The sequence below is a fragment of the Ruditapes philippinarum genome, unplaced genomic scaffold (genome assembly GCF_026571515.1).
Source record: "Ruditapes philippinarum isolate M1 unplaced genomic scaffold, ASM2657151v2 ctg5151_1_1_1_1, whole genome shotgun sequence".
NCBI lineage: Eukaryota > Metazoa > Mollusca > Bivalvia > Venerida > Veneridae > Ruditapes > Ruditapes philippinarum.
Genome location: NW_026864561.1, coordinates 1 through 25,744, shown reverse-complemented (window position 1 = coordinate 25,744; position 25,744 = coordinate 1). Strand labels below are relative to the sequence as shown.

Below are 25,744 nucleotides of genomic sequence, written 5' to 3'. Positions count from 1 at the left end.
CCGAGCTATCAACTAGATAAGCATCCTTACCAAGTTTGATGATGATTGAGGCAAAAATGCGACCGCTAGAGTGTTAACAAACAAATGTGGACGGAGGACGGACGACGGACAATCATCGATCCTAAAAGCTCACCCTGAGCATGCTCAGGTGAGCTAAAAAACCCTCAAAACTAGCCAAAAGGTTTGTATATTGTAAACATACTTATATTACTATATATAGACCACTTAATATTTTTGGAACAATATTTCATGAAGAAATTTATAGGAAAATTTTGATTATCTATGTAATTCAACAGATTGAGAGAATTGACTTCACACAAAGTTTAACACATACAGGTCCTATCCTATAACAAAACAGTTTCAATTTTTTGCACTTTATTTATGTTAATAAGACATGATTTATACATAAATATTAGACAAGTAGAATATATATTTACAATTCTAAATGTGAGACAATTTGATAAAGACAACTACATTTATATATACAAAATTACCAAATGCAAAGTTTACTCAGCTTTAAAAAAAATCATATAATAACATTTCTGCATAAAACAATGAATAGTGAAATTAAAAGAAAGAGAAATATTAGTACATAATAATATGCTTTGATTTAATGTGATTTATGAAGTTACATTTATTCATAAAAGGACATGTTAACTCTTCTTTTTATGCCATTATAATTATATCAAGTATTAAAATCCTGAAAAATCTGATTAACTGAAAAACAAGTAAATGACAAGCCATGGTAAAAATTTTAAATAAGTGTAAATGTCTAAAATACAAGGATGATATTTTACAATATACAAGATCAAATACAAATGGGCATTGAAAATTTCACCAAGACGAAAAGCATGATATATTTTAACGCCAATACAGAACAGAGATGTGAAACACATATTGGATAAGTATTTTGTTATCACAGATGGTAAGATGGCAATTTTCCTGCAAATTCATATTGATCATTTGTTTACAATTTCCATAACATGCAAGTTTGAAATTTTACAATAAAAACAAAGGTTCAAATTACTAACATTACAAATTTTTTAAACTAGAAGGGTTTTTGTCACGAAAACAAAAGTCTTCCAAAACTATGTATGGTCAATCGTGAAGTATTAGTAGCTTGACCTGTGAAAGATGGACAAGATTTTTCTATTTATAGCTCTGATGGCCATTTAGTGCAAGCAGAACTTGCCGGTGATGTGCACAACTAAGGATGGTACTGATTACTCCTGTAAAGTTTGGTTGAAATCCCACCAGTAGTTTGACCTATGAAGGCCGGACATGATTTTTATATTTTTAGCTCTGGCGGCCATTTTCTGCAGCTAAGCAGAACGTGCCAGTGATGTGCACAACCATAGATGGTACTGATCACTCCTGTAAAGTTTGGTTGAAATTCCATCTGTAGTTTGACCTGTGAAGGCCGGACAAGAATTATGTTATTTTTAGCTCTGGCTGCCATTTTGTGCAGTACAATTGAACGTCTATGTGCACAACTAAGGATGGTACTGATCACTCCTGTAAAGTTTGGTTGAAAACCTACCAGTAGTATGACCTGTAAAGGCCGGACAAGATTTTTCTATTTTTAGCTCTGGCGGCCATTTTGTGCAAAGCAGCAGAACGTGCTGGTGACATGCACAACTAAGGATGGTACTGATCACTCCTGTAAAGTTTGGTTGAAACCCAATCAGTAGTTTGACCTGTGAAGGCCGGACAAGCTATTTCTATTTTTAGCTCTGGCGGCCATTTTGGGCAGCAAAGCAGAACATGATGGCGATGTGCACAACTAAGGATGGTACTGATCACTCCTGTGAAGTTTGGTTGAAATCACACCAGTAGTTTAACCTATGAAGGCCGTACAAGATTTATCTATTTTAAGCTCTGGCGGCCATTTTGTGCAGCGAAGCAGAACATGCCAGCGATGTGCACAACTAGGGATGGTACTGATCACTCCTGTGAAGTTTGGTTGAAATCCTACCAGTAAATGATGTGGAAGGCTGGACAAGATTTTTCTATTTTCAGCTTTGGTGGCCATTCTGTGCAACGAAGCAGAACATGCCGGTAATTTGTACAACTAAGGATAGTACTGATCACTCCTGTAAAGTTTACTTGAAATCCCACCAGTAGTTTGACCTGCGAAGGGCGGACAAGCTTAATTGAGGACAAACGGACAGATAAAAATTTAAGGAGACATAATTACTGGCATTAAAAGTCGCTGTAATATTCAACAAAGCCAACTTTCACTTACAGAGAGACATGAATAAATTGTCTATCCTTGACTTGAACACTGAAACAGTTACTTTTTAGTGGAAAAAAAAAACTATTTTTCAAAAATCAAATGGATGAAAAGCATACAATTGCACCAAAAGATTTAAAGTTATAGTAATTGAAATAAAATCAAGGCACAGTTTATAATGTATTTTTTCAGTGCTATACATATTATAACTTTGCTCCATCGCAGTCTTTTTACACCTAACATTATAAACACCGTACTAATTACAACTATGTCATTGAGACACTTTTTTTTTCTAATGTTTACTTTTATTATTCTCATGTCAAAATTTGAATCTTTATGTCTATTGAACACAATTCTTGAAAACAATTTTTGAAGTTTCATCAAAAAAGCACTTATTAAAAATATATATTTGAATATAAAAAGACATGCACATACAATGTCCTGAAATTTTAAAACAAGTCCATAAATACATGATAAGATATATACACAGCTAAAACTTCAACTAGTCACTTATTTATTACCATTTGACTAATTTCTTCTCATGCAGATAAAAAAAATCACAGCCGCCAAATTGTTACCCTAAATATTTTCTATTTCGGCTATGCAGAACAAATGGCAAGTTTGTTAATATTTTTTCGGAAAAGAAAACCTTGTACCATTTGATATCACAACCAACTGTCAAACCATTGATGAATTTAAACATTTCTACTACGGTTACTATATGACTATGTGGCACATTTTATCATTTGTAAGTTCACGATCACATTATGAGGGATGAGGTACACTCGAGTAGAGATATCACAGAGCACTGTGTAAGTTGTGTTGGGCACTGTTGTTATGTATTATCCAATCAAAATCAGCACATCCTGGTAAAATAAATAGTAATGTTTGCATTATTTTAATTTCTAAATGCTCATTCATGATTGAAATAAAAACAACAAGAGCCACCGCCGGGCGGGGGCAACGCTCGACTTTTTACTTTCTCTAAAAGCAAACAAAGAAATGTTTGAACAAAATCTTAACGTTTCCTTTTTATAAAATTAATCGTCTGTCTTGTCACATTAGTTTTGTCTATATATTTTAAATAAAAACACCCAATTCTATAAATAGAAACACCCAATTCTATAAATAGAAACACGCAATTCTATCAATAGAAAATTCTATAAATAGATACACGTGGTGGAGTCACGTGGTGACATGTGGTGGAGTCACGTGGTGGAGTCAAGTGGTGGAGTCATGTCATGTGGTGGAGTCACGTGGTAGTGTCACCTGGTGGTGTCACGTGGTGGAGTCAGTGGTGGTGTCACGTGGTGGTGGAGTCACTTGGTGGTGGAGTCACGTGGTGGAGTCACATGGTGGAGTCACGTGGTAGTGTCACATGGTGGAGTCACGTGGTGGAGTCACATGGTGGTGTCACGTGGTGGTGTCACATGGTGGTGTCACGTGGTGGAGTCACGTGGTGTTGGAGTCACTTGGTGGTGGAGTTATTTGGTGGTGGAGTCACGTGGTGATGTCACATGGTGGAGTCACGTGGTGGTGGAGTCACTTGGTGGTGGAGTCACGTGGTGATGTCACATGGTAGAGTCACGTGGTGGTGTCACATGCTGGAGTCACGTGGTGGTGTCATGTGGTGACAGGTGGTGGTGACACATGTTTTTGTTGTTGTTGATGATGATGATATGTATATACACACACACACACACACACACCAATAAATATATATGGTCATTTAATGCACAAATCTGAGAAAATTCAGTAATTTAACCTTCAAGGTCAAGGTCAATTAAGAGCCCAAGTGTTTGATAAACAACAACGTCTGGTCCTTAAGAATGTTCTGTTATAATATGAAGTTGATCCCTTCGATAATAGCAAAGTTACAGTCAGATACAAAAAATTTCAATAATTTGACCTTCAAAGTCAATGTCATTTATGAGTGAAGGTCAAGGTATGTCGGGTTATTTTTAAGGGTTATCCTTGAAGATTATTATGTTACAGTTTGAAGACAATCCATTCAAAAATAACAAAGTTACAGCCAATAATAGCCAAAAAATTGAAAATTTCAATAATTTGACCTTCAAAGTAAAGGTCATTTATGAGTGAAGGTCAAGGTCTGTCTGGTTATTTTTAAGGGATATCCTTGAAGATTATTATGTTCAAGTTTGAAGACAATCCATTCAAAAATAATAAAGTTACAGCCAATAACAGCATGAACAAGCAAAATTTTGACTTTTAACCTTGAAGGTCAAGGTCATTTATGGATGAAGGTCAAGGTTAGTGTGGTCTACTGAAAGGTCTTGTCCCAAGGGTTGTTGTGGCCAAGTATAAAGACAATACACCAAGAAATAAAAAAGTTATGATCCAGGTACAAGTTTGCGGATGGCAACAGGAACGGCAACGCCGCCGCGACTATAGCAATACCTCTACTTTTTTTTTTCAAAAAAAAAAAGTCGAGCTAAAAATGTAATCTAATGATGTAAAGCAAAATCTAACTTTTAAGACAAATATATATAAAATGACAGAATTACAATATGCATAGAGAAAACAAGAACGTGTTTGTTAAACACAAATGCCCCCGGCGCAGATTCTTGTCAGTAAATCTATTTTTGACATTGGTGACCTTGACCCAAATGACCACTTACTAAAGGAAAAGGAAGAGGACCTCCCTTGGTATGACTATTATAAAAATGATAGACATTAACTTAAAAATAGGCTGTATGAGCAGAAATGTTTAGATTTTTTTTTTTACACAAGTGACCTTGACCTAGAGACGCCTAACACCACAAAAAATTAGAGGACCGTTAAAGGTATCCATCTACCAAATATGAAAGATATCATTAAATAAATTAAGTAATTAGGTGAATTTTTTTATAAATCCAACTTGGCGGAATAGGTTAACCATACAAGGCCCTATTTTCAAAGTGATAAAAAGGGAAATTACTGGGAAAATGGATGGCACATTTATATAACTTGGCAATATCATGTACATTGTATTGATAAGTGTGAAAATTATTAAGCCATTAGTTCAGATAGAACATAAGATATTTCCAACTTGCCGGTTAAGGTTAACCATTATTCATTTTCAAAATGCTGAAAAGGGCCATAACTTGGTGCAAATGGAAGCCATAGTTATGTAACTTGCCCAGATCATATACTTTGTATGGATTAGTAAGTGTGTAAATTATGAAGCCATTGGTACAGGTAGAACTTAAGGAAAATCCAACTTGCCGTTCTAGGTTAACCTCGTACGGACAGACGGTTCAATTACTATATGCCCGGGGGCATAAAAAATACTTTTTACAACGTCATCTATTATATATAACATCATATTAAAATGGATGAATCATATCATAATACTTGCTATAAATAAAACTTGTGTTTCTCTAAAATAACACTTGTAAAAATAAAACTTGTGTTTCTCTAAAATAACACTTGTGTTTCTCTAAAATAAAACTTGTGTTTCTCTAAAATAACACTTGTGTTTCTCTGAAATAAAGCTTGTATTTCTCTAAAACAAAGATAGTAATACTTACAATTTAGCAGTGGACAAAATATCCTCGCACAGTTTCTTGTAGTGCCATGTATCGCCTTTCACCCTTTTTCTACACACGCCAACAAATGACATCTTGGGTATAGCACAAACTTCTAAATCAAAAGCCAGTTTGACGCGCCCCCAATCGTCCATCACAGTACAACGTAAAGTATAGCTGAAATCATAATAATACAAATATATCTATCTAGTGAAGGGAATCACAACAAGCATGTGGCTGTTAAATAAAAAGTGACTTCTATCATTGAACAAGAGAAGTCTAACAATGATGGACATTTTGGTAATGCTTATAAAAAAAACAAAAAAAAACACTAATTTTTTTCCCCAAAGAATAATTAATTCTTTGGTAGCTTGTGGCAATAGTGTGACTTGTTTATGTTTATTGGTTTTAAATCAAACTGAGATGAATAAATTCAGCTAATGATTTTCAAGCTTCACAGGATGTGTCAAAGGACTTCGGGGGAAGTGGTGGCCTAGTGTTTTAAGTGTCTGCCTCTCAACCTGGAGATCATGGGTTTGACCCCTACTCGGGTCAGGACCATGTTTCTTCATATGACACCAGTACTGGTTGGGAATGTAAGTTGCAAGAACTTGTTTCGCAATCGAGCTCAAATAAATATGTTTAAAACCAAAAGGACTTTGGGTGCCCCTGTTAATTATTTCAGAAACCTATACTAATGGCACTTGGATATAACAACCAATCTTTGTTGTGATAGATGCTTCCTTATAGTGTAAAGTCACGTTAATGGTATGATTTTAAACCTTCAGCATTGAGTGGCAAGTGATATACATGTTTATAGGCCATAAAGATATCTCAAAATCATATAATTAACCTATCATAATTAAACAGAATTCATTTTTGCCGGACATACTTTTTTTTATATATTTTTATTTATCATCATACTTACTCGCTCTCTTTAAAAGGTATAAACTTCTTCTTCACAGTAGCCTTCAAACTGGCAAAAGCAGTATCAGCATTTGTTTCATTGGTCCTGAATACATTGTGTACAGCCTAAAAGATAACCAATTTACACACCTGAAAACAGCTGATAGCATGACACAAGTGCCAATAACATGTACTTAATAGGCTGGTATTACTAGAAACATGAAATGTATTTATCAATTCATCTAGTTTCATGTAGGTGTTTCAACCAATAGTGTAATTTTATATTTGGCAGACATTCAAAAAGAAAACCAAACCATCCCATGTGGGATAGCAGCTTTACTCCTGAAGCCATGACCTCATCAATGTATGACACTAACCTTGACTTTCCTGGGACCGTCAGATGAAGATCCTCTTTGTTTCTTTGGTGTAAGCATGTTGAATACCTTCTCCAGACTGCCAAACACGGAACCCTTCCTCGACTTGCTTGGTGTCGTGTCCATGTGAGCTTTGTATAGATCGTCATCAACGGATGAGGCCCTGTTAGATTTAGGAGGCACTTGTCTATAAGTTACATATAGAGAAACACAGAAAAAATTAGCCTTGACCACTGAGCCACTTTTGATCAACGTTTTTTCTGACCTATTCTACATTAACCACTGGATATGTATGTGCTTTACAAGGTATGTGATATATATTTTTCTAGCAAAAGCTAATGCCATTGTGTCTTTGTTATATAAATGCAAAATATCTATTTTCTTTTTTTATCTTGTTCCTCAAACTATTTATATTTTAATTTTTGTAAAATTTATGCAAAAAATGAAAAAGTGGAAATCATAAAAATAAATATTAGTCACAACATTTATTTTCTATCTAATATCTTGTTTAAGCAATATCAATTGACATTCAAAATGTTGAAAAGGAAACTTAATACGGAAGCTTCATGACTTTTTGTCCCTGTTATAACGACCTTTGACCCATTATATTACGGAATGCCGTTAGGGCCATTGCCTATGAATGTGTTGATCTGAAACGCGATAGTCGATAGTACGATGGTGAAAACGCGAAATCACGAAACTACGATGGTGAAAATGCGAAAGCACGATGATTAAAACGCGAAAGTACGATGATGAAAACGCGACAGTACGATACTACGATGATGAAAGCGCGATAAACTATCGTGTTTTCACCATCGTACTGTCGCGTTTTCACCATCGTAGTTTCGTGATTTCGCGTTTTCATCATCGTACTGTCGTGTTTTCATCATCGTACTATCGCGTTTTCACCATCGTACTATCGCGTTTTCACCATCGAACTATCGCGTTTTCATCATCTCGTACTGTCGTGTTTTCATTCATCGTACTATCGCGTTTTCACCATCGTACTGTCGTGATTTCATCATCGTACTATCAAGTTTTCATCATCGTACTATCGCGTTTTCACCATCGTAGTTTATCGTGATTTCGTGTTTTCACCATCGTACTATTGACTATCGCGTATCAGATTAAACACATTCATAGGCGAAATGGCCCTAACGGCATTCCGAATGCCGTTAGGGCCATCGCCTATGAACGGCTTGATCTGAAACGCCGATACTCGACAGTACGATGATGAAAACGCGAAATCACGAAACTTCCATCTTAAAATACAGACAATTCACATGCTCACCTGATTGGATGACCTAGTCTTAATTTCGGGAAGTCTGAATAACATAGTAGATATAGTTACAATTGGAAAACAGTGTCTTTCATTTTTGGCGATTTAAATAACCAATTTTGAAAACAATGAAATAAAATAATAAGATTTTTGAAAGAAGGCATACGATGTTTGTTTTTGGCGAAAATCATTCGTTTAACTTGCGATTGTGGAAAATCCGGACAGTACGATTGTTGAAATACTACGGATAGTTTTATCCGGTTTTTCATTTCATCGGGTAGTATGCGGGTACTTGTCTCGGGATTTCCATCGGTACTAATCCGTTTTCCATCACGGGTGCTTTCGGCGTTTCCCATCGGGTATTTTTCGTGATTTCGCGGTTTTATAACGGTATCAATCGACTATCGCGTTTTAGACCAACACATTCATAGGCGATGGCCCTAACAGCATTCCGTATTATATAGATCTCTTGTGTGTGACAATCTTGACAAGCACCCATGCCAGATAACTTCAAATAGAACATGATAATGCTTCATGTCCGGTGTTAACCTTTAAAGTTTGCTGGTTTGGTGTAAATCAACATATCATTTCATAATATTCAGAATTTTTCTTACAGTATGAGAAATCTATCATATGTAACTAAGAGTTATGGTGAATACAGCAAATCTAGATAGAATGACTAAAGCAGACGGGTCTAGATGCTGTGGCAGAGACTGCATTTTAAGTTCATTTTGATCTGACTTCCTAAATAACATTTAATGTATAAAATATCTAAAACCTTTAAATGTCTTAATGAAGCATTTAATGAGAAATCAAAATGTATATGTGCACAAATTCTGTGTATATATCCTGTAACACAGGAATGTGAAAACAACGCAGCAACTGTGCAATAGTTACACTGCATCTATGCATTACATCGCTGTACTAAGCAATGTAGTAAATGGACCAATGTATTTCATAATTCAACAAATATAAGAGTTGAATAAGCACACAGGGCTGCTAAGACATCATTTTTCAACCAGAATAATAAATATTAAAAGTCACTCAATCAGATTTTGTCTGCTTATTTTAGAATAATACAATATGAGTAGTTAAGAAAATGGTCCGATATACCAAAATGTATCAATTATGTTAACTATTTTGTATTGTCTCCGGGGTAATATCAAATATAATTTAAGTTATGTCATTTTTGTATAAAAAAAAACATTGACAAAACACAAAAGGTTGCCATTCTAATAGTTGCCAGCTTCTTATTCTCATGATCATGAAAAACATACATATTCTGGAAACTTTTTTTAATGAGGTTTAAGATATGTCTGAGCAGCTGTACATGCTAATTCAATTCTTTCAATTTGATTTACCATTAAGATCTATTAGTCTGTTTACTGTATTGCTCATTTTGGCCATATATTGCACATTTCTTGTGTTCTTTTCACATTCCTGATTTACATGGTGATAAATGAAATGACAAAACTGACTAAGTGATCACAGGCTAGCAAACAAAGCTCTACAACATGTATATATCATAAGCAAATATTATAAGAAACTTTCATACAATTTTCTGCAGCTGTACTTAGGAAACATAACAATTTATTTTCATTGTAGATTTACCAAATACAGCACTTGAAAACAAATAATGCCAAAATTAATGAATGATTCTTCAAAGAAATCATGAACACTATTTTTTTATTATTAAAAAAAAAGCAAGCAGATATTCATCAAAATAGCACAGAATTTTTGTAAATTGAATTTAAGAATTTTTGTTTGTGTTAAGTGCATGCTTTCAATTGTAGTTTTCTTGGAATATGTAACACAACATAGGTCAATATTTTTTTCCAAACAGGTGCTAACTTTTTTACTTCAGAACTTAAGGAGCATCACACCTTATCATTTTTCCACTCTTCTTTACAAGACTCAAGTAAATAAATGTGTTCTCAATCTAAAGAAATTCTATTGAATATGTAGAACTTGTTCTAGATATTCTTCTTAAATATATGTGTTAAACTTTAAAGCAAAAGGAGATAAAATATTTTGTTTTGTTCAAGATACAAACAAGGAAAACTTCCAAAATTTAACACTGTAAACAGCATTTAGTTTTAAAAACTTCTTAATTTGCCTTCAAGCAAGAAATTTTGTATTTCTTTTTTTATAATTTCAACTTTTTATGCCAAAAACTGAAAAAAATATACATGTATATAAAAAAATTCACAAAAATGCCAACGGTCTCGTTACCTCCCTTTACTACAAAAAGCAATGCAAACTTATATTGGATTACCAAACAACATCAAAGTATGCTATACACAATAAGTATGAAATATAAATGAGCTGCTTCACAACAAAACCAACATAGTGCGTTTTGTGACCAGCATGGATCCAGACCAGGCTGCGCATCGCGCGCAGTCTGATCAGGATCCATGCTGTTCGCCTTACAAACCCTATAACAAGTAGAGAAACTGATAGGGAACAGCATGGATCCTGATCAGACTATGTTGGTTTTGTCATGACACGGCTCAAATCTTACTTCTTTGATGCGCTGAGGGTGTGTTTCTTTCTGTAGATTATTTAGTTGTGAATCGTACGACCGTGAATGGTGAAAGTGTGCTGTTCAACATGGAACCATTGTGCATCTTCCCTGGTGTGCATACTACGATTCAAAGAAATATAACAAAATTGAAGTTCACATATATGGAATGAAAAGAAAGGAATCAATTACACCTATATATGTTTCATTTGAATTTCTATGAATATATTTCATTTGAATTTCTATTGCTGCTTTTTGCACCTAAATATGTTTCATTTGAATTTCTATGAATATGTTTTATTTGAATTTTCTATTATTATATACATGAATGTTTCATTTGAATTTCAATTACACCTGCTTAAATTTCTGTTTCAACTGAATGTGTTTCATTTGAATTTCTTAACAATTACTTCATAAAACCTTCAGCTTCGTAACTATCCTATAATTTTCGAGTCGCACCAACGCTCAAAGGTCATATGGTGAATGTCCAATTGATGGAGCAAGATATTAGCAGTGTCTATTCTAGGATTTGGAAAAAAGGGGGGGGGGAAATTTTATCAAAAAAATGAGAAATGAGAATTTTTTATCTCCCTTCCTAGAATAGACACTGTATCAGGTGCCCATCTGTACAGGTGTAAGACCTGTAACTGAGTAGGCTAGCATGAAAGAAATCAAAAACACAACTTTAAATTATCCTGTAAAAAATCATATACCTTGCCATGTAATATTTGAGTTTCTTACATTCATCAAATGTTGCACTACTTAATTCATAAAGATATGCAAAAATAAATAGAACTAGAAAAGTGTTCATAGGACACGGGTGCCCCCACCGCACCACTGATCTGTCAATCTTATGACACTAGGTCAAATATTTTTTGAAAACTAAAATTCTTTAACTAAGGAAAGGCAAGAACTTTACAAATACTGAATAAATCCACAAGCAAACCCCAAGGTGCATAAGTACACATGCTGACCAACATTCTTGTAACCTTTCAGGCGTACAATGGAAATATATTTTGAGCTATGCATGAACAAGTTGAAAATTGCAAATTTATACTTCTGTAAGTCAAGGGGAATAACTCTAACAAAACTGAAAAAAATGCACAAGCAAAATCATTATTCCTGTAATTTAGTGATGTTGATCATTATTCCTGTAAAGTTGGTTGATTCTAAGTCAAGCACTCAAGGAACAAATAACAACATAATGAAACGGTTTTTACTAAGTCAAGGGAAATAACTCTACAAATACTAGATAAATCCACAAGAGAAACCCAAGGTGCAAAACTAAAATATGCTGAGCAACCTTCCCATAAGGTTTAATGACTCTAGGTCAAATACTTTTTGAGTTACATGCGACCAAGTTGAAAATTGCAAAATTTTACTAAGTCAAGGGCAATAACTCTAAAAATACTAAAAATATCCAGACAAATACCCAGGTGCACAACTACACATGCTGATCAACATTTCTGTAAAGTTTCATGACTCTAGGTCAAAAACTTTTTGAGTTACATGCAACACAAGTTGAAAATTGCAAAATTTTACTAAGTCAAGGGCAATAACTCTAAAAATACTAAAAATATCCAGACGAAAATACCCAGGTGCACAAAACTACACATGCTGTTCAACATTTCTGTAAAATTTCATGACTCTACGTCAAAATACTTTTTGAGTTACGTGCGACACAAAAGAGAACAGACGGACGGAAGGAAGGACTGACGGACAAGGGTAAATCTAAATGCCCGCCACTAAAGTGGGGGCACAAAAATATAATTGGAATTAAATTGATATTGTACTCTTATGTGCTTCTTAGCTTGTTAACAGCATTTTAAAGCTTTTCTTTTTTTGGTCATTTTTTCACAATAAAAACAATTTTTCTGGAAAAGCAAATGGAGCAAATGTTTGTAATTCCAGCACACTATTATTACAGACCTATATCAAAATGGAAAATATATCTTGAAAAAAAATATATCTAGTCCCATTGTCGGGAAAAAATAAACCCTCAGTGGAGTCTTTTTTAGCCTCTCCCATCAGTATACTTACATGTATCGTCAAGGGCGACTGGTAACTGTTTAGCCATTAACGGTGATCTAGGTTTCCTATTTTCAAAGTTATTCTGTTCTATAAGGTTCTTGTTATTATTATTCCTTGGTCTAGGTGTTTTATTCTTATAACTTGGAGTCTCTGGTATAAGAAAGTTCTCCTTATTTTCTTTATTGCTGTTTTTATTATCAGAGAATGCAAGTCTTTCTCTGGCTTTTCGATTTTGGTCTCTCTGCCCTTGGCGCTGATTTTTCCTGTGTACGACTGCAAACATTTTCCGATTTCTCTACCGGGTTCTACATGAATCAGCACTTTGACTTCTCGGCTGTAATATTAATCAAATATTAATCAGACAGATAGCCGATATGAAATATTTCATTAAAGATTTAATTACCATTTTGTAGACGCAGACTCCTATAGTTTTAGCAAAACATTAAAGATGTGGTGATAAAATTTCATAAACTAAAATTTAAAAAGAATAATTAAAAAAATAATTTTGTTAAAATTCAAAGTCCACACTTTACAGACAGGCAGCATGTGGTCTGTATTAATCATTGTTAACTATTTTGACCTTGAATTTTTTGTTTTCTGTGTACAATTCATTAAAATTGTTGATCAATACCTTAAATTATTTTGCTCAAATCCAATACAAACTACTAATTACAATTCCAATGTCAAATATTGATATCTTTTCCAGATTTATGACACAAAAATTCTTGGTCAAGAATAGAAGTTATTATGAGAAAAAAGATTAAATATCTAATACTAATTGCAATGGTTACACTTAATAATTTTGCTTATTTTGCTAAGTTCATAGAGGATGTTTGCTTGTTTTGACTAAGTATGTTATAAATCACACTGAGAAGTGAGAAAATTGCAGTATTTTCACCAGCCCTGGGTGAAAAATGTAGATATTTTCTCACTTAAATGTGATCTATATAACATATTCAAGGGAATTTGTTTTTTGTTATTGTAAGTTCTATAAGTAAAATAACATTTTTAATGATTTCACTAGTGCGCAGCAAACAGCCACACTAAAAGATCACATCAGAAATTCAAACGCTTTTTTGTTGTCTCTGAATCGTGAAATAATGCAAAAAGATCAAATGAGCCACGTTATGACAAAACCAACATAATGGGTTTGCTACCAGCATGGATCCAGATCAGACTGTGCAGATGCGCAGGCTGGTCTGGGATCCATGCTGGTCGCAAAACCCATTATGTTGGTTTTGTTGTGAACGGCTCAAATGTATTTAAGCATAGTTATTAATATATACACTGGAGCCCCATTAAAAACAAGCCCCGTTATAATGCTAACCTCAGTATAATGCTCATAGGCCTTGGCAGTGTATATGCTAACAAGAAGTAAGTTTTATTGCCCACACTGCGAGTATTATGGATTTTATTTCATGGGTAAAACCCGCATTTCACTTCTTCGCAATAAAAATAGATACATTATATTAAGCATCACCAAATCAATGTTTAGTACAGCAGTAAATTTTTTTATCTCAACTTGGCTTTTCTTGTTACTCAAATATTTACGCAAAAATTAAAACACCCAGGCTAGCCATTTTTGCTACTTATCATGGCTCTTATAAAAAGAAAAGTAGTATACCCTAGGTGTATCTTGCGACTGTTTGTGTTGTTGTTGTATCAACCTTACAGGTCGTCCCTTTAATTTCTTCTCCAGTAATAAAAAGTATGTAGATGTCAGGTAGTCAAACTTCCACTGAAATTAACAGAGGACATTGAATGAAAATAGGTACAATAAGTTTTTCATTTGTCAGAAGTATTTAATAATTTCTTTTTAAAACTTTCAGTTTTGTAACTATCCTATATTTTTTGTTGTTTTTCTAGTCACACCAACAATCAAAGGTCATATGGTGAATGGCCATTTGATTGAGCAAGATCTCTGGTGCCCATCTGTGCAGGCATAAGACCTGGACCAAAACAGTTATTTACAGTAACAAACACTGCTTTTTAAAATGTTTCAGAAACAAGACTGGGGCCTTTCTAGAATATATCATACAAACAAGTATTTGTACCTTACACCATCTAATCATACCTAAATGACAAAGTGAATATATTCACAGTTATACACACCTGTTGAACGTCCGTTTCCATTTCCTGTTTAGACTTCCCATAATGCACTGCAAGTTCTGTAATGCAGTCATCATCAACTTTCCGCTATAAAAACAAATAAGTGTTTAATGGACTCCATATATACATCATAAAGAGTTTTAGACAAATTATCCAAACAGAAGTGAAGGAATAAAAATTCTAGTATATTTTGTTATTCCTTATAACATGTCCAAAAATTCTAAGTTTTTTTTTTTCATTGTGAGATTTTTAAGTACATATGCACATTTGATTTTATATCACCAGAGTTTTTTTTCCATTATTTTACCAGAGTTTTTTTTTCATTCTATAGCAGATGCAATTGAAGGGCTGCTACTCTTCAGCAAAATTATTTCAAATAATGCACCTTTTTTTTTAAAATTCAATTTAGTTTTTCTTCCCCTATTGCAAAAATAATGTGTTACTTTACCCCAAATTTAAGGAGAGGACTCCTTCTCCAGCCTGTGTAAAAAAGCTCTGTCAACAAGCTTACTGTATTTTTCTATGAGGAGAATTTCTAAAACTAAATGAGTGTAAAAACAGCAATGTGTAACACAATTACCCTATATTTACTGTTCCATTCTACAGGTATGTCTACACCTTTCATTAACCAGGGATGCTCCACGAGCTGGTTGATGGTAGCTCGACGTTTTGGGTCCACTTGTAACATAGCCTGTATCAACTCTTTACTCTCACCGGATAACCAGGAAGGTGTGTCGTATTTCCCACTCTGAAGTCATCATTCATTAATTATGTTGTAATTCAAGATGTGGTAATTATTTTTAATGGAAACAAGTATAGATTAACAGATTTTGAGGTTTTTGCATCAACCCCATGCAAATACTAGATTAAAGTTGTGTTTGTCTTAGGAAAAAAATTAACATAGCAAGGTTAAATACGATTAATAATTACTTTGCAAATTCTTCAGGAAATCATGAATACCATAAAATTAAACAAATGACATAATTAAAAAATTTAGATGATCTATTGTGCTTATAATGTCTCCAGCATAAATATATTTCCAATTAAACAAGTGACATATATCTAACTATTTAGATGATCTGTAATGCTTATAATGTCTCCAGCATAAATATATTTCCAATTAAACAAGTGACATATATCTAACTATTTAGATGATCTATAATGCTTATAATGTCTCCAGCATAAATATATTTCCAATTAAACAAGTGACATACATCTAAACAATTTAGATGATCTGTAACGTTTGTTATGTCTTAAGCATAAATATATTTTCCTCTTGCTAAGTTGAAAGTCAAGAGACTCCAAATAATACTGGTGTGGAAATATGAGCCGCGTCACGACAAAACCAACATAGTGCGTTTGCGACCAGCATGGATCCAGACCAGCCTGCGCATCCGCGCAGTCTGATCAGGATCCATGCTGTTCGCTATTAGTTTTTTTACTTGTAATAGGATCTGTAAGCGAACAGCATGGATCCTGATCAGACTGCGCAGAAGCGCAGGCTGGTCTGGATCCATGCTGGTTGCAAACCCATTATGTTGGTTTTGTCGTGACACGGCTCAATTATGGTGAGCATGCGATTTTATACATGACAAGCAAAATTTTGCAATACTTTGGGCCAAGTTGACATCTGTGATTCAGAAGAAGTATTGACTGAGGTCCATTTTAACTAAATATGTTGACTCAACTATCAAATTTTTACAAATGACAATATAATTGTAATTTTGCTACAATATACAAACCTGTATTTTCTTGTAAAGCTGTGGAATATTCTCATCATCAAAAGGGAGATAACCACATAATAATGCATACAACAGGATTCCCATACTCCATATATCAGCCTGTAAGATAATGTACATCACAAGGACATTGTTGGCAAGTCAGATTTTTAATTCTCCTATCAAGCAAAATCATGATATACATATAATAGCTTCGTTAAAGTTTCATACAAGCAACTGTAAAAAGAATACTAACAAACAGAAAAAGTGAAATTAAGAACCGATCATTTCTTACACATTCTTTTGTCATTGCAGCAATGGTATTTTTCAGTTATAAACAAGTTATCAGAGCCTAATTTAAGAGAATGATACGCTCTTTCTCCTTTTGTTTTTGTTCCATTCATATCTAATAATCTAAAATCACAATTCATCAGAATTAAGTTAAATGAAACTATATATACCTCGGCACCCAGATATTCTTTCCCAGAAATGAGTTCAGGAGCTGCATAAGCTGGGCTGCCACAACACGTGTACAAATGATTCTCCATGCCACCCTGTATAAACAATTTCAAATATATTCATATGCTACCTTTTTTGGTTTATTTGATAATTACAGTGCAAGATCAATGAAGCCCATGAAAATCATTTTTATTTCTATAAATCTACATGTGTATTTCTGAGACTTGATTACCTTTTACATTACTTTTATAGTCTTAAAATTTGATTGTTTGATTTTAACGCAAATTTTCATTTTTTTTAATCTTGCTGGTTGGTCCACCTAACTGGCTTTCCTGGATTATTTACCAATAATTACCTATTACTCATAAATTTACCAACTACTGATCCCACATGATTTTTATTTCAGCGGTGAGAGACAAATGATCATAAGATTCAATGTTCAAAAACAATGCTCTCCCTATTTAGCTAAGCCAGCGGACTTTAAAAATTAAATATTGTTAGTAACTACAGAAATCATTTTTTTTTGCATCTTTGAAACATAAAGCAAAAGCCAATGTGACCCAATTACTTACTCTAGGTTTTGCACAGAGACCAAAGTCTATAAGTTTTAAATTTTGTTCCTCATCCAGTAACAAGTTCTCTGGTTTCAGATCTCTATGGGCGTAACCCTGGTTGTGTATGTAAGCCACAGCTGAAACAATCTGACGGAAGAATATTCTAGCCTCCTCCTCACCTAGTCTGTCTTTGGCCACAATGTAATCAAACAGTTCTCCTTCCGGACAATACTGTCAATAAAATCAAATAGAAAATAGCATATTATCATATACAAGTATATACAGAAAGAATGGAATGATTCCATATCCAGTATTATGGGTGCTTATGGCAAGCCAATAATTTATTTATAATGAGAGTTTCTGTATAAACAATTTGACAGGGCTGCCATTAAAATCCAAAATTTGGAAGTCAGAAACTGCAAAATGTCTGACACTGGAGGTCTCATTATATAGGTAAAGAAGGAAATGGGTTATATTTTGGAAGTCACAAGCCAAAATCAGGAGCAAATATCTCTCAAACTTCAACTAGTGGAAGCCCTGAGAGGAGATAGCATACTGGACTATTCAAAAACTGGATGTAGTAAAGAAAATCAAAACTATGGCAATCAACAACAATAAAACAAATATAATATAAAAACTTCAAGTGACATTATGCTCATATTTTTATAGTCAAGTTGAGCTGAATTGACTTTATATTTCAAAAGATTGACTGTTTAAATGATGTTTGACAAACAGATTATATTGGAAAATGTTTAGGATGAACTTTAAAATCTGCCTAAAATATAAAAAGACTGCCCCACTCTTTTTATAAATAGAACGTTACGGGCAAAGTCTAAATGATATTCACTTAAATTTTGTTTGAATCCAGTGGTAATTTATTGTTTATGCAAAGTAAATTATTAAATCAAAAAGGAATGATGGCAAAAATAAAATTTATTTTGACTCTCACCTGTTCACTCACTATATACCTTCAGATGGGCATAATGTCACTTTAAGAAATATATTTCTGTGTCACTACCAAGAAGCACTCAAATGTCCCAACTTTTTCATACAATGCACATGCATGATTAAAGAACCTTACCTCTAGAACCATGTAAAAACGGTCTGTAGTTTCTATCACCTGGTATAATTTACAAATATGCTGATGGCATAAATCCTGCATTGCTGCAATCTCTGTCTTCACTCTAGGAAGATCTTCCTACAATAAAGATCGCAGACTGTCAACTATATCATTACATTTTGGGCACCGGTTTCATCAAAGATCATGCAATCAGCTAATTTGGGCAGAAAACAAGAACATGTTCGGTAAACAAAAATGCCCCCAGCCCAGATTCTTGCCAGACACAAATTTTCAAAAAAGGTTAACAGCCCTGGGATATCAACAAGAGCGATCAGTAATCACATGTGTCGCCTCATGATGGCCAATTTCATGTTGGGACAAATTTTGTGACAGACGGACAGTGCACAACTAGACTTGGTACTGATCATTCCTGTAAAGTTTGGATAAAATTGCACCAGTAGTTTATGAGGAGTAGTCCGGACAAGCTTTTGCGTATCTGGCAACACACAGAAAAAAAACACCTTTTAATCAAAGGGCCATAACTCAGCCAAAAATCATTCAACCGGAAAACCCGTGCAATATGCGCAAGAACTTGAGCTACAGATCAATCCTGTAAAGTTTCATCGAAATTGCATTAGTGGTATAAGAGAAGTAGTCCGGACAAAGTTTAAAAATAAAAATTATTAAAGGGCCATAACTCAGACAAAAATCATTGAACCGGAAAATGCTGACAATATGCACAACTAGACTTGGTACTGATCATTCCTGTAAAGTGTGGATAAAATTGCACCAGTAGTTTATGAGGAGTAGTCCGGACAAGTTTTGTGACGGACGGACGGACGGACGGACAGACGACGGAGAAGTGATCCCTATATGTTGCCACTACTCCGTAGAGGCGACACAAAAATAGCAACAGAAGCAGCCAAATTTTTTATTTTCAAATTCATATTTGTACCTCTTGGACTCTTTTAAGTAAATAATAGTCAATTAACAACCCTGACAATAGGATTACTTAACGTTACATTACCATCTAGAAGCATCGTGTTGAAAAGAAACATGGCATGAAATATCATACTGAATAAATGTGCCTATAATTATACAGATCTGATCCATGGCAGCAACATGAAATGAAAAATATACATGCCATAATAAAATATTGCCATTATTACAATTATTAACATTCTGATAAAACCTAAGCGATGGAACATAAAAATTGATCATTGAAGAAAATTACTGGATACTTCATCTTCAATTACAGCATAAGAAGAATCTTATTTTTTTTCACTCACCCCTAGAGATCTTTTATCCATGATTTTTATTGCAACTTTTTCTCCTGTCAAAGAATGATATGCCAGCTTCACCTTTGCAAAACCACCTGTTGAAGTATTAGACAAATTGTTATAATGACATATAATGAAAAGTAATTCAAATCAGGTTGCAATTTTAAAAATTTCTTCCAGTAATCGTAAAAGAAAAGTCAATAGTCACATAGATACCATGTTTCTCAAATTTTTTTTTACTTCAAGAAAAGCTTACATGAAATTCATCTTAAATCTACATAGTATGATAGATATAATATCTTTTGTTATACAATTTGTTCAATAAAATAAAGCCATGAAGCAAGATTTCTAATTGCTTTTTGTAATCTATGAAGGTTAAATATTCAGGAAATTTTGAAAATACCCTAGCTCTTATAAATTTTCATTTGTGTGCATAATCATTATTTTAATGTTACTTCTTTGCGAAACATGTCCTACAGGCATTCTATAATTTTGCAAAAGTTCACTTTAACAGTTTGTTTTATTTTCAAGTTGTTAGGAATTTGTTTGTGAAATTGGGAAAAAACATTGGGAATGGGAATGGGGCCTTATATCTGATAGTGATAGGGCAAAATGCCCTGACTTAAACCCTGTGTTTAACAGCTTTTAAATAAGCTTATTTATTAAGAAACTTCAAGATTAACTTACCGGACCCGATGGTCTCCCTAAGGTGGTAAAGACCTTTCAACTCTGAGTAACTCATCTCTGCTTTTTTTAAAGCATAGAATCTGTAAAAAAAAATAATAATAATGTCAGCCATAATGAATTAACTTTTAGATATTTAGAAGTAGGTCTATTACATAATTTCTGTCAACAAGTCAGTATGTTCTTAAAGCTGTATGCCTCTGCAAAACTATTTCAAGAAAATCAAACTTGAGAAAAGTCAGTGTTCTAAAATTTTCAGAAAAGTAAAAAGATTCATACTTAGTTATATGTGATAATTGACTGATTTTTCAGTATTAAGCACCACATTATTACTGGTTGACTTAAACACAATGCTTTTTATTGCATATTTTGACATCTTTTTTGGTAAAGTAAATGGCTTGTAAGTGCTGTTTGCAATCTGTAAATTACTTCAAGTTCCTTTGTTCACATCACAATATTTTACTTTATAATAATAATACATTTTCAAAATTAAAAGTTATTTATTATTTATGCGAAGAAAACTATTAAATTGAAAAGTCAGTGGGCAAATTGTCCCAGTCGAGGCAACTTTTTTTTTATTAAGGAAGTAGCCACGATATGCAAGGATAAAGTGTGGCTGTCAAAAACAATGAACATAAATGAATTTTGATGCAACTCTAGTCATGCAAAATTCCGTATGTATCAAACTCAATCTGTTATAGTAAAAATTCCAAACACAGTCGCTGTCTCGGTGCCCTGCAAGGTGAATTATAGTATATAAAAACTTATACAGAAAATACATATATGCCTTATTCTCATCGATTCGTGCCTTCTCATCGATTCGTGACATAAATAATTGTCTGGTATAAATACTTCTCCAAGGACATACACCATCCGAAAACTACACAAGTTTTATTAGACACTCGATTTGACAATTCTATCCAATCAAAATGCGTAATTGAACAGGTGTATTTATGAGCTTACCCTACAATCAGCTGATGACCTAATTACTTTTAAATATTCGATATTGATGTTTTAATTAATCAAACACACTTACAATTAAGCCAACAAATATTCATTATGCTGTAAGAATTACCTTAAGACTTTGAAACATAAATTGATCAGATCGGACTGAAAATAGCCATGCAAACATTTAGTGGTGTGAACACCTATATTTTGATGACGTCACAGGGTGAATCGGATTTCACGAATCGATGGGTAAGCGTCCAGCTGAGCTAGACAGTCATGGTTGACATGTTCAGTTGCTCTAATCTTTGAGCGGTTGTTTTTAGAAGTAATTTAAAGTTTTTGAACTTTTAGATAATGAATTTATTTAACACATGCACTAATTGAACTGTATGTATGTCTGATATTTGTTGTGCAAGTGCAATTTTTCCAAATAAGAGTCACGAATCGACGAGAGAAAAGCATAGATATAAAAATACATACATATATACGTATACTGTACGATTTAGATTGCAAAGATCAGAAAATACCACAGAGCTTGCAGTTAATACGATTTTGTATGTGACTGTGAGAACTGATTTGCTGAGAACTCTATTAGCTATTACAAAGTTACATGTAAATCTTTTTTTCCAGCTTCTACACATGAACTCCTGTTTATAACCATATCAATAAATTTAGTGTTGCCCTAGAATCAATTTTGGTACGCTAATTGATACAAATAGGATTTTTTTAAACATTGAATAAACGTGTATCTTGCATGATTTGATTTTCAGAGAAGAGCAAATTTTGATGTGCGTTTACCTACACTCGTAATAGAACAATAGTTTAATAAAATGATAACCTACAACGTCCTTTAATGACACTGTTTGTGACAGTCAAAAATGCGGATATTATTGATAAAAACACGGCAAACTTCACATAAAATTCCCTTTCAAATGTGCCACTATTTTCAGCCAATCATATTCCGGAAAAGTCTCTGCTTGATTTATATGCTAAAATTATCTCAATTACACGGATAATTTTGGCTAAACGAATTGGGGACACAACAAATTAAATCAAAATTTATTTATTGTCGGTACATATGTATATACATATAATATTTCACAAAACATAAGCTATGTATAGCTTTTTAGCGACAATAGATTAATAAAATGACACAACAAATTGTGAGATTGTTTATTTTTTTGCTTTTACTTTTTCAATAAACTTGCATCTAAATTGGAAAATTGTTTTTGTTGTTCAGTGCAGACTGAGAAAAATTTAGATGGTTGGGTTGTAAAATGTTACTTGCAATTGAAATTGATAATCTTGCTGTACCCAAGATCTTCTTGTAAATATTCCTTTCACCATTTCGATATAGCAGAGACTTTATTACAGAGTCCATGACTGACGGGTGTGGCCACGCACTGGTTATTATTTATTTATTCTTCCAAGCGGAGCCAAACATCCCAGCTATAATGTGTTAACTGAGGTAACTTATGTTAGAAAATAAACTTGTATTATACAATTTAATTTTGATAATCTTTTTTACACTTTCCTACGGAAGAGCATTAGTGCCAGGTGTATGTTTTTTATTAACTCGAAATTTCGACTTACTAACTCGAAATTTCGAGTTACTTATCTCAAAATTTCGAGTTATTAACTCGAAATTTCGACTTACTAACCCGAAATTTCGACTTAGTAACTCGAAATTTCGACTTACTAACTCGAAATTTCGAGTTACTTATCTCGAAATTTCGACTTAGTAACTCGAAATTTCGACTTATTAACATTACAAGAATGGCCAAAGTTATTTTAGATGGTATAAGATATAGTAGGCAGTGCCTTTAAACGATGGAGATGGAGAAACGGGTGCCTGGACAAAAACTATTGAAATTTAACTTAAACTTAGTAATGGCATGTACACACCCGACATAAAAAATACAAGGCTTCCTTTAATTTGTACGTTCAGGCGTTCTTCAGACGTTGTATTGTATCCCATCTGTTCGAACATATCTTTTCACTAATCATATTCTTCTCATCCCTGTTAAAAAAAACGATCCTATACTTTACGTGTGGGACATCTGAGGAAAGTATCGCGGCGTGGCCAAAATAGGGCGTGCTGAGGCCTTAGCCAAAATTGTTGGACTGACTATATTTCTTGTAAAAATCGGATGCTTTTATATTGTTCCCAACATATATATTATAACAAGTATCACTTTTATCAACTTTTATCAACCACAATATGAATCAAAGTATTAGTAAATAATGAATAATGTTACAAAAAACATTATTATTATAAAGAAACGTGACAGACTAACTGGCCTATACACGTCATTTAAAACTTATTTCGTATGATATTGCACAGTTTACAATAGGGTGGGTTTTGGACTTGTTGTTTCTCCATATGATGGTTGTATGTGTGCTTAAGAAAAAGAAACACCCTGTTAACACGGAAATGTGGAAAGTGTGATTTTACACCCCCCCTCCACAAAAAAGCGAAGGATATGTTCAGTATCTGTGGACAATTTGACCCTATAAAATTGTTCTGTTGAATAAATGTTAAAGGTGCTCTGTCTATGTGCAACAACTACACACGAAAGAAAGTATCTTGAATTCAATCCTTGCTTTCACCGGCAACCAATGAAAGTCGTGCAATGTAAGTCGAAATTTCGAGTTACTAAGTCGAAATTTCGAGTTAGTAACTCGAAATTTCGAGATAAGTTACTCGAAATTTCGAGTTAGTAAGTCGAAATTTCGAGTTAGTAAGTCGAAATTTCGAGTTAGTAAGTCGAAATTTCGAGTTAGTAACTCGAAATTTCGAGTTAATAAAACACCTGGCACTAATGCTCTTCCGTACTTTCCTCTTTTATAAAATTTATTTTTTTTATTGTGGGGATCCAGTACTGTTCGGGCATTCTTATTGCTTTGTATGCACGGTCTTTCAATTAAATTGGTGATTTTGTTTGTTTGTTTGTTTCATTTTACGCCTTTTCCCAACAGTATTTCAGTCATATAGGCGGGTAGTTTCCTATCTATCGTTCCTGAAGAGTTACACCAGAACTAGACAACCTTCCTCGATCCGCGCTAAACTACCAAAGCATATCCCGGGGATCGAACCCACGCCAGAGAGGTAACTGGATTAGAAGTCATCGACTCTAACCCCTCGACCACGGAGGCGGTTTAAATTGGTGAATTTTATAATATTTCTTAAAAGGAAGGTAAGTGGTATTTAAATTTACATTATTTAACTAAGTATTTTCTAAATGTAAACATGACATAATTAATTAGCGTTGATTTGATATGAAGCCTCCAGAGGTTCTAAAGACCATCTGTATATTTTGTATCTGTATATATTATATCTGTAATATGGGTACTTAGTTGTTTTAATAGATTTTAATTTGGCACTTGCACCTATCTTTTATCAGTCTTGGATAAATTAAAATTGTAATGCTTTTGTATATATAGAAAATAGATTAAACGAATGAAACAAATTCCTAATTGCACAATAATACAACCCAATGACATAAATTATAAGCGATCAGAATATGAAAGAAGCATATATATAATATATATATTATTTTTAACGCACTTGTTTTACCATGGTTTCAACTGATCTATTATGAGTGTCACGTGGCCAATTTTGATCGGCCCTTTAACATTAATACGTGCAAAACAGTTTGACGTCATCTAAACCAGATAGCTGAAAAGTGAAAATGTGAGTGTGTACGTGCGTCCGTGACTGTGTGTTTTTATTTTTTAAGAACTGTTTGAATTTTATTATCCAAAATTAGTTTTACTTTAAAAACAACTCAGCTTAACTGAGTCTAAAGAAAGAGTGAACACCATGAAAGTTATTGAAAATAGTATTACATCCTTCAACAAGTGTGTCACTACATACATAAGCTAGACATTTATAAAAAAAAAATGTCAGAGACGGGGCGGAAAGTAATAATCGGTAATCCGGGTCATTTTTCACTTAGCAAACAGATTATCGAATTTCGACTCTACTCTGTCGTGTTTTACCATTAATTTGTGTAATACTATGAATTTATTATCTGACTATCTAGCTAAAAAAAAAAGGA

At 33.6% G+C, this 25,744-nt stretch overlaps 1 protein-coding gene across 1 annotated transcript; it reads right to left on the bottom strand.

Moving 5' to 3' along the window:
* Positions 1-358: 358 nt before the first annotated feature.
* Positions 359-22,657, bottom strand: LOC132726091 (maternal embryonic leucine zipper kinase-like). Its single transcript, XM_060711359.1, is given in 18 exon segments — positions 359-3,099; positions 5,764-5,937; positions 6,689-6,792; positions 7,044-7,227; positions 10,841-10,855; positions 10,857-10,906; positions 10,908-10,963; positions 12,881-13,205; positions 14,496-14,609; positions 14,984-15,067; positions 15,561-15,728; positions 16,723-16,821; positions 17,160-17,252; positions 17,730-17,942; positions 18,793-18,909; positions 20,061-20,146; positions 20,739-20,818; positions 22,526-22,657. Coding segments are annotated over 17 exon segments (1,947 nt in total). The 5' UTR covers positions 20,794-20,818; positions 22,526-22,657; the 3' UTR covers positions 359-3,089.
* Between the last annotated feature and the right edge of the window lie 3,087 nt (positions 22,658-25,744).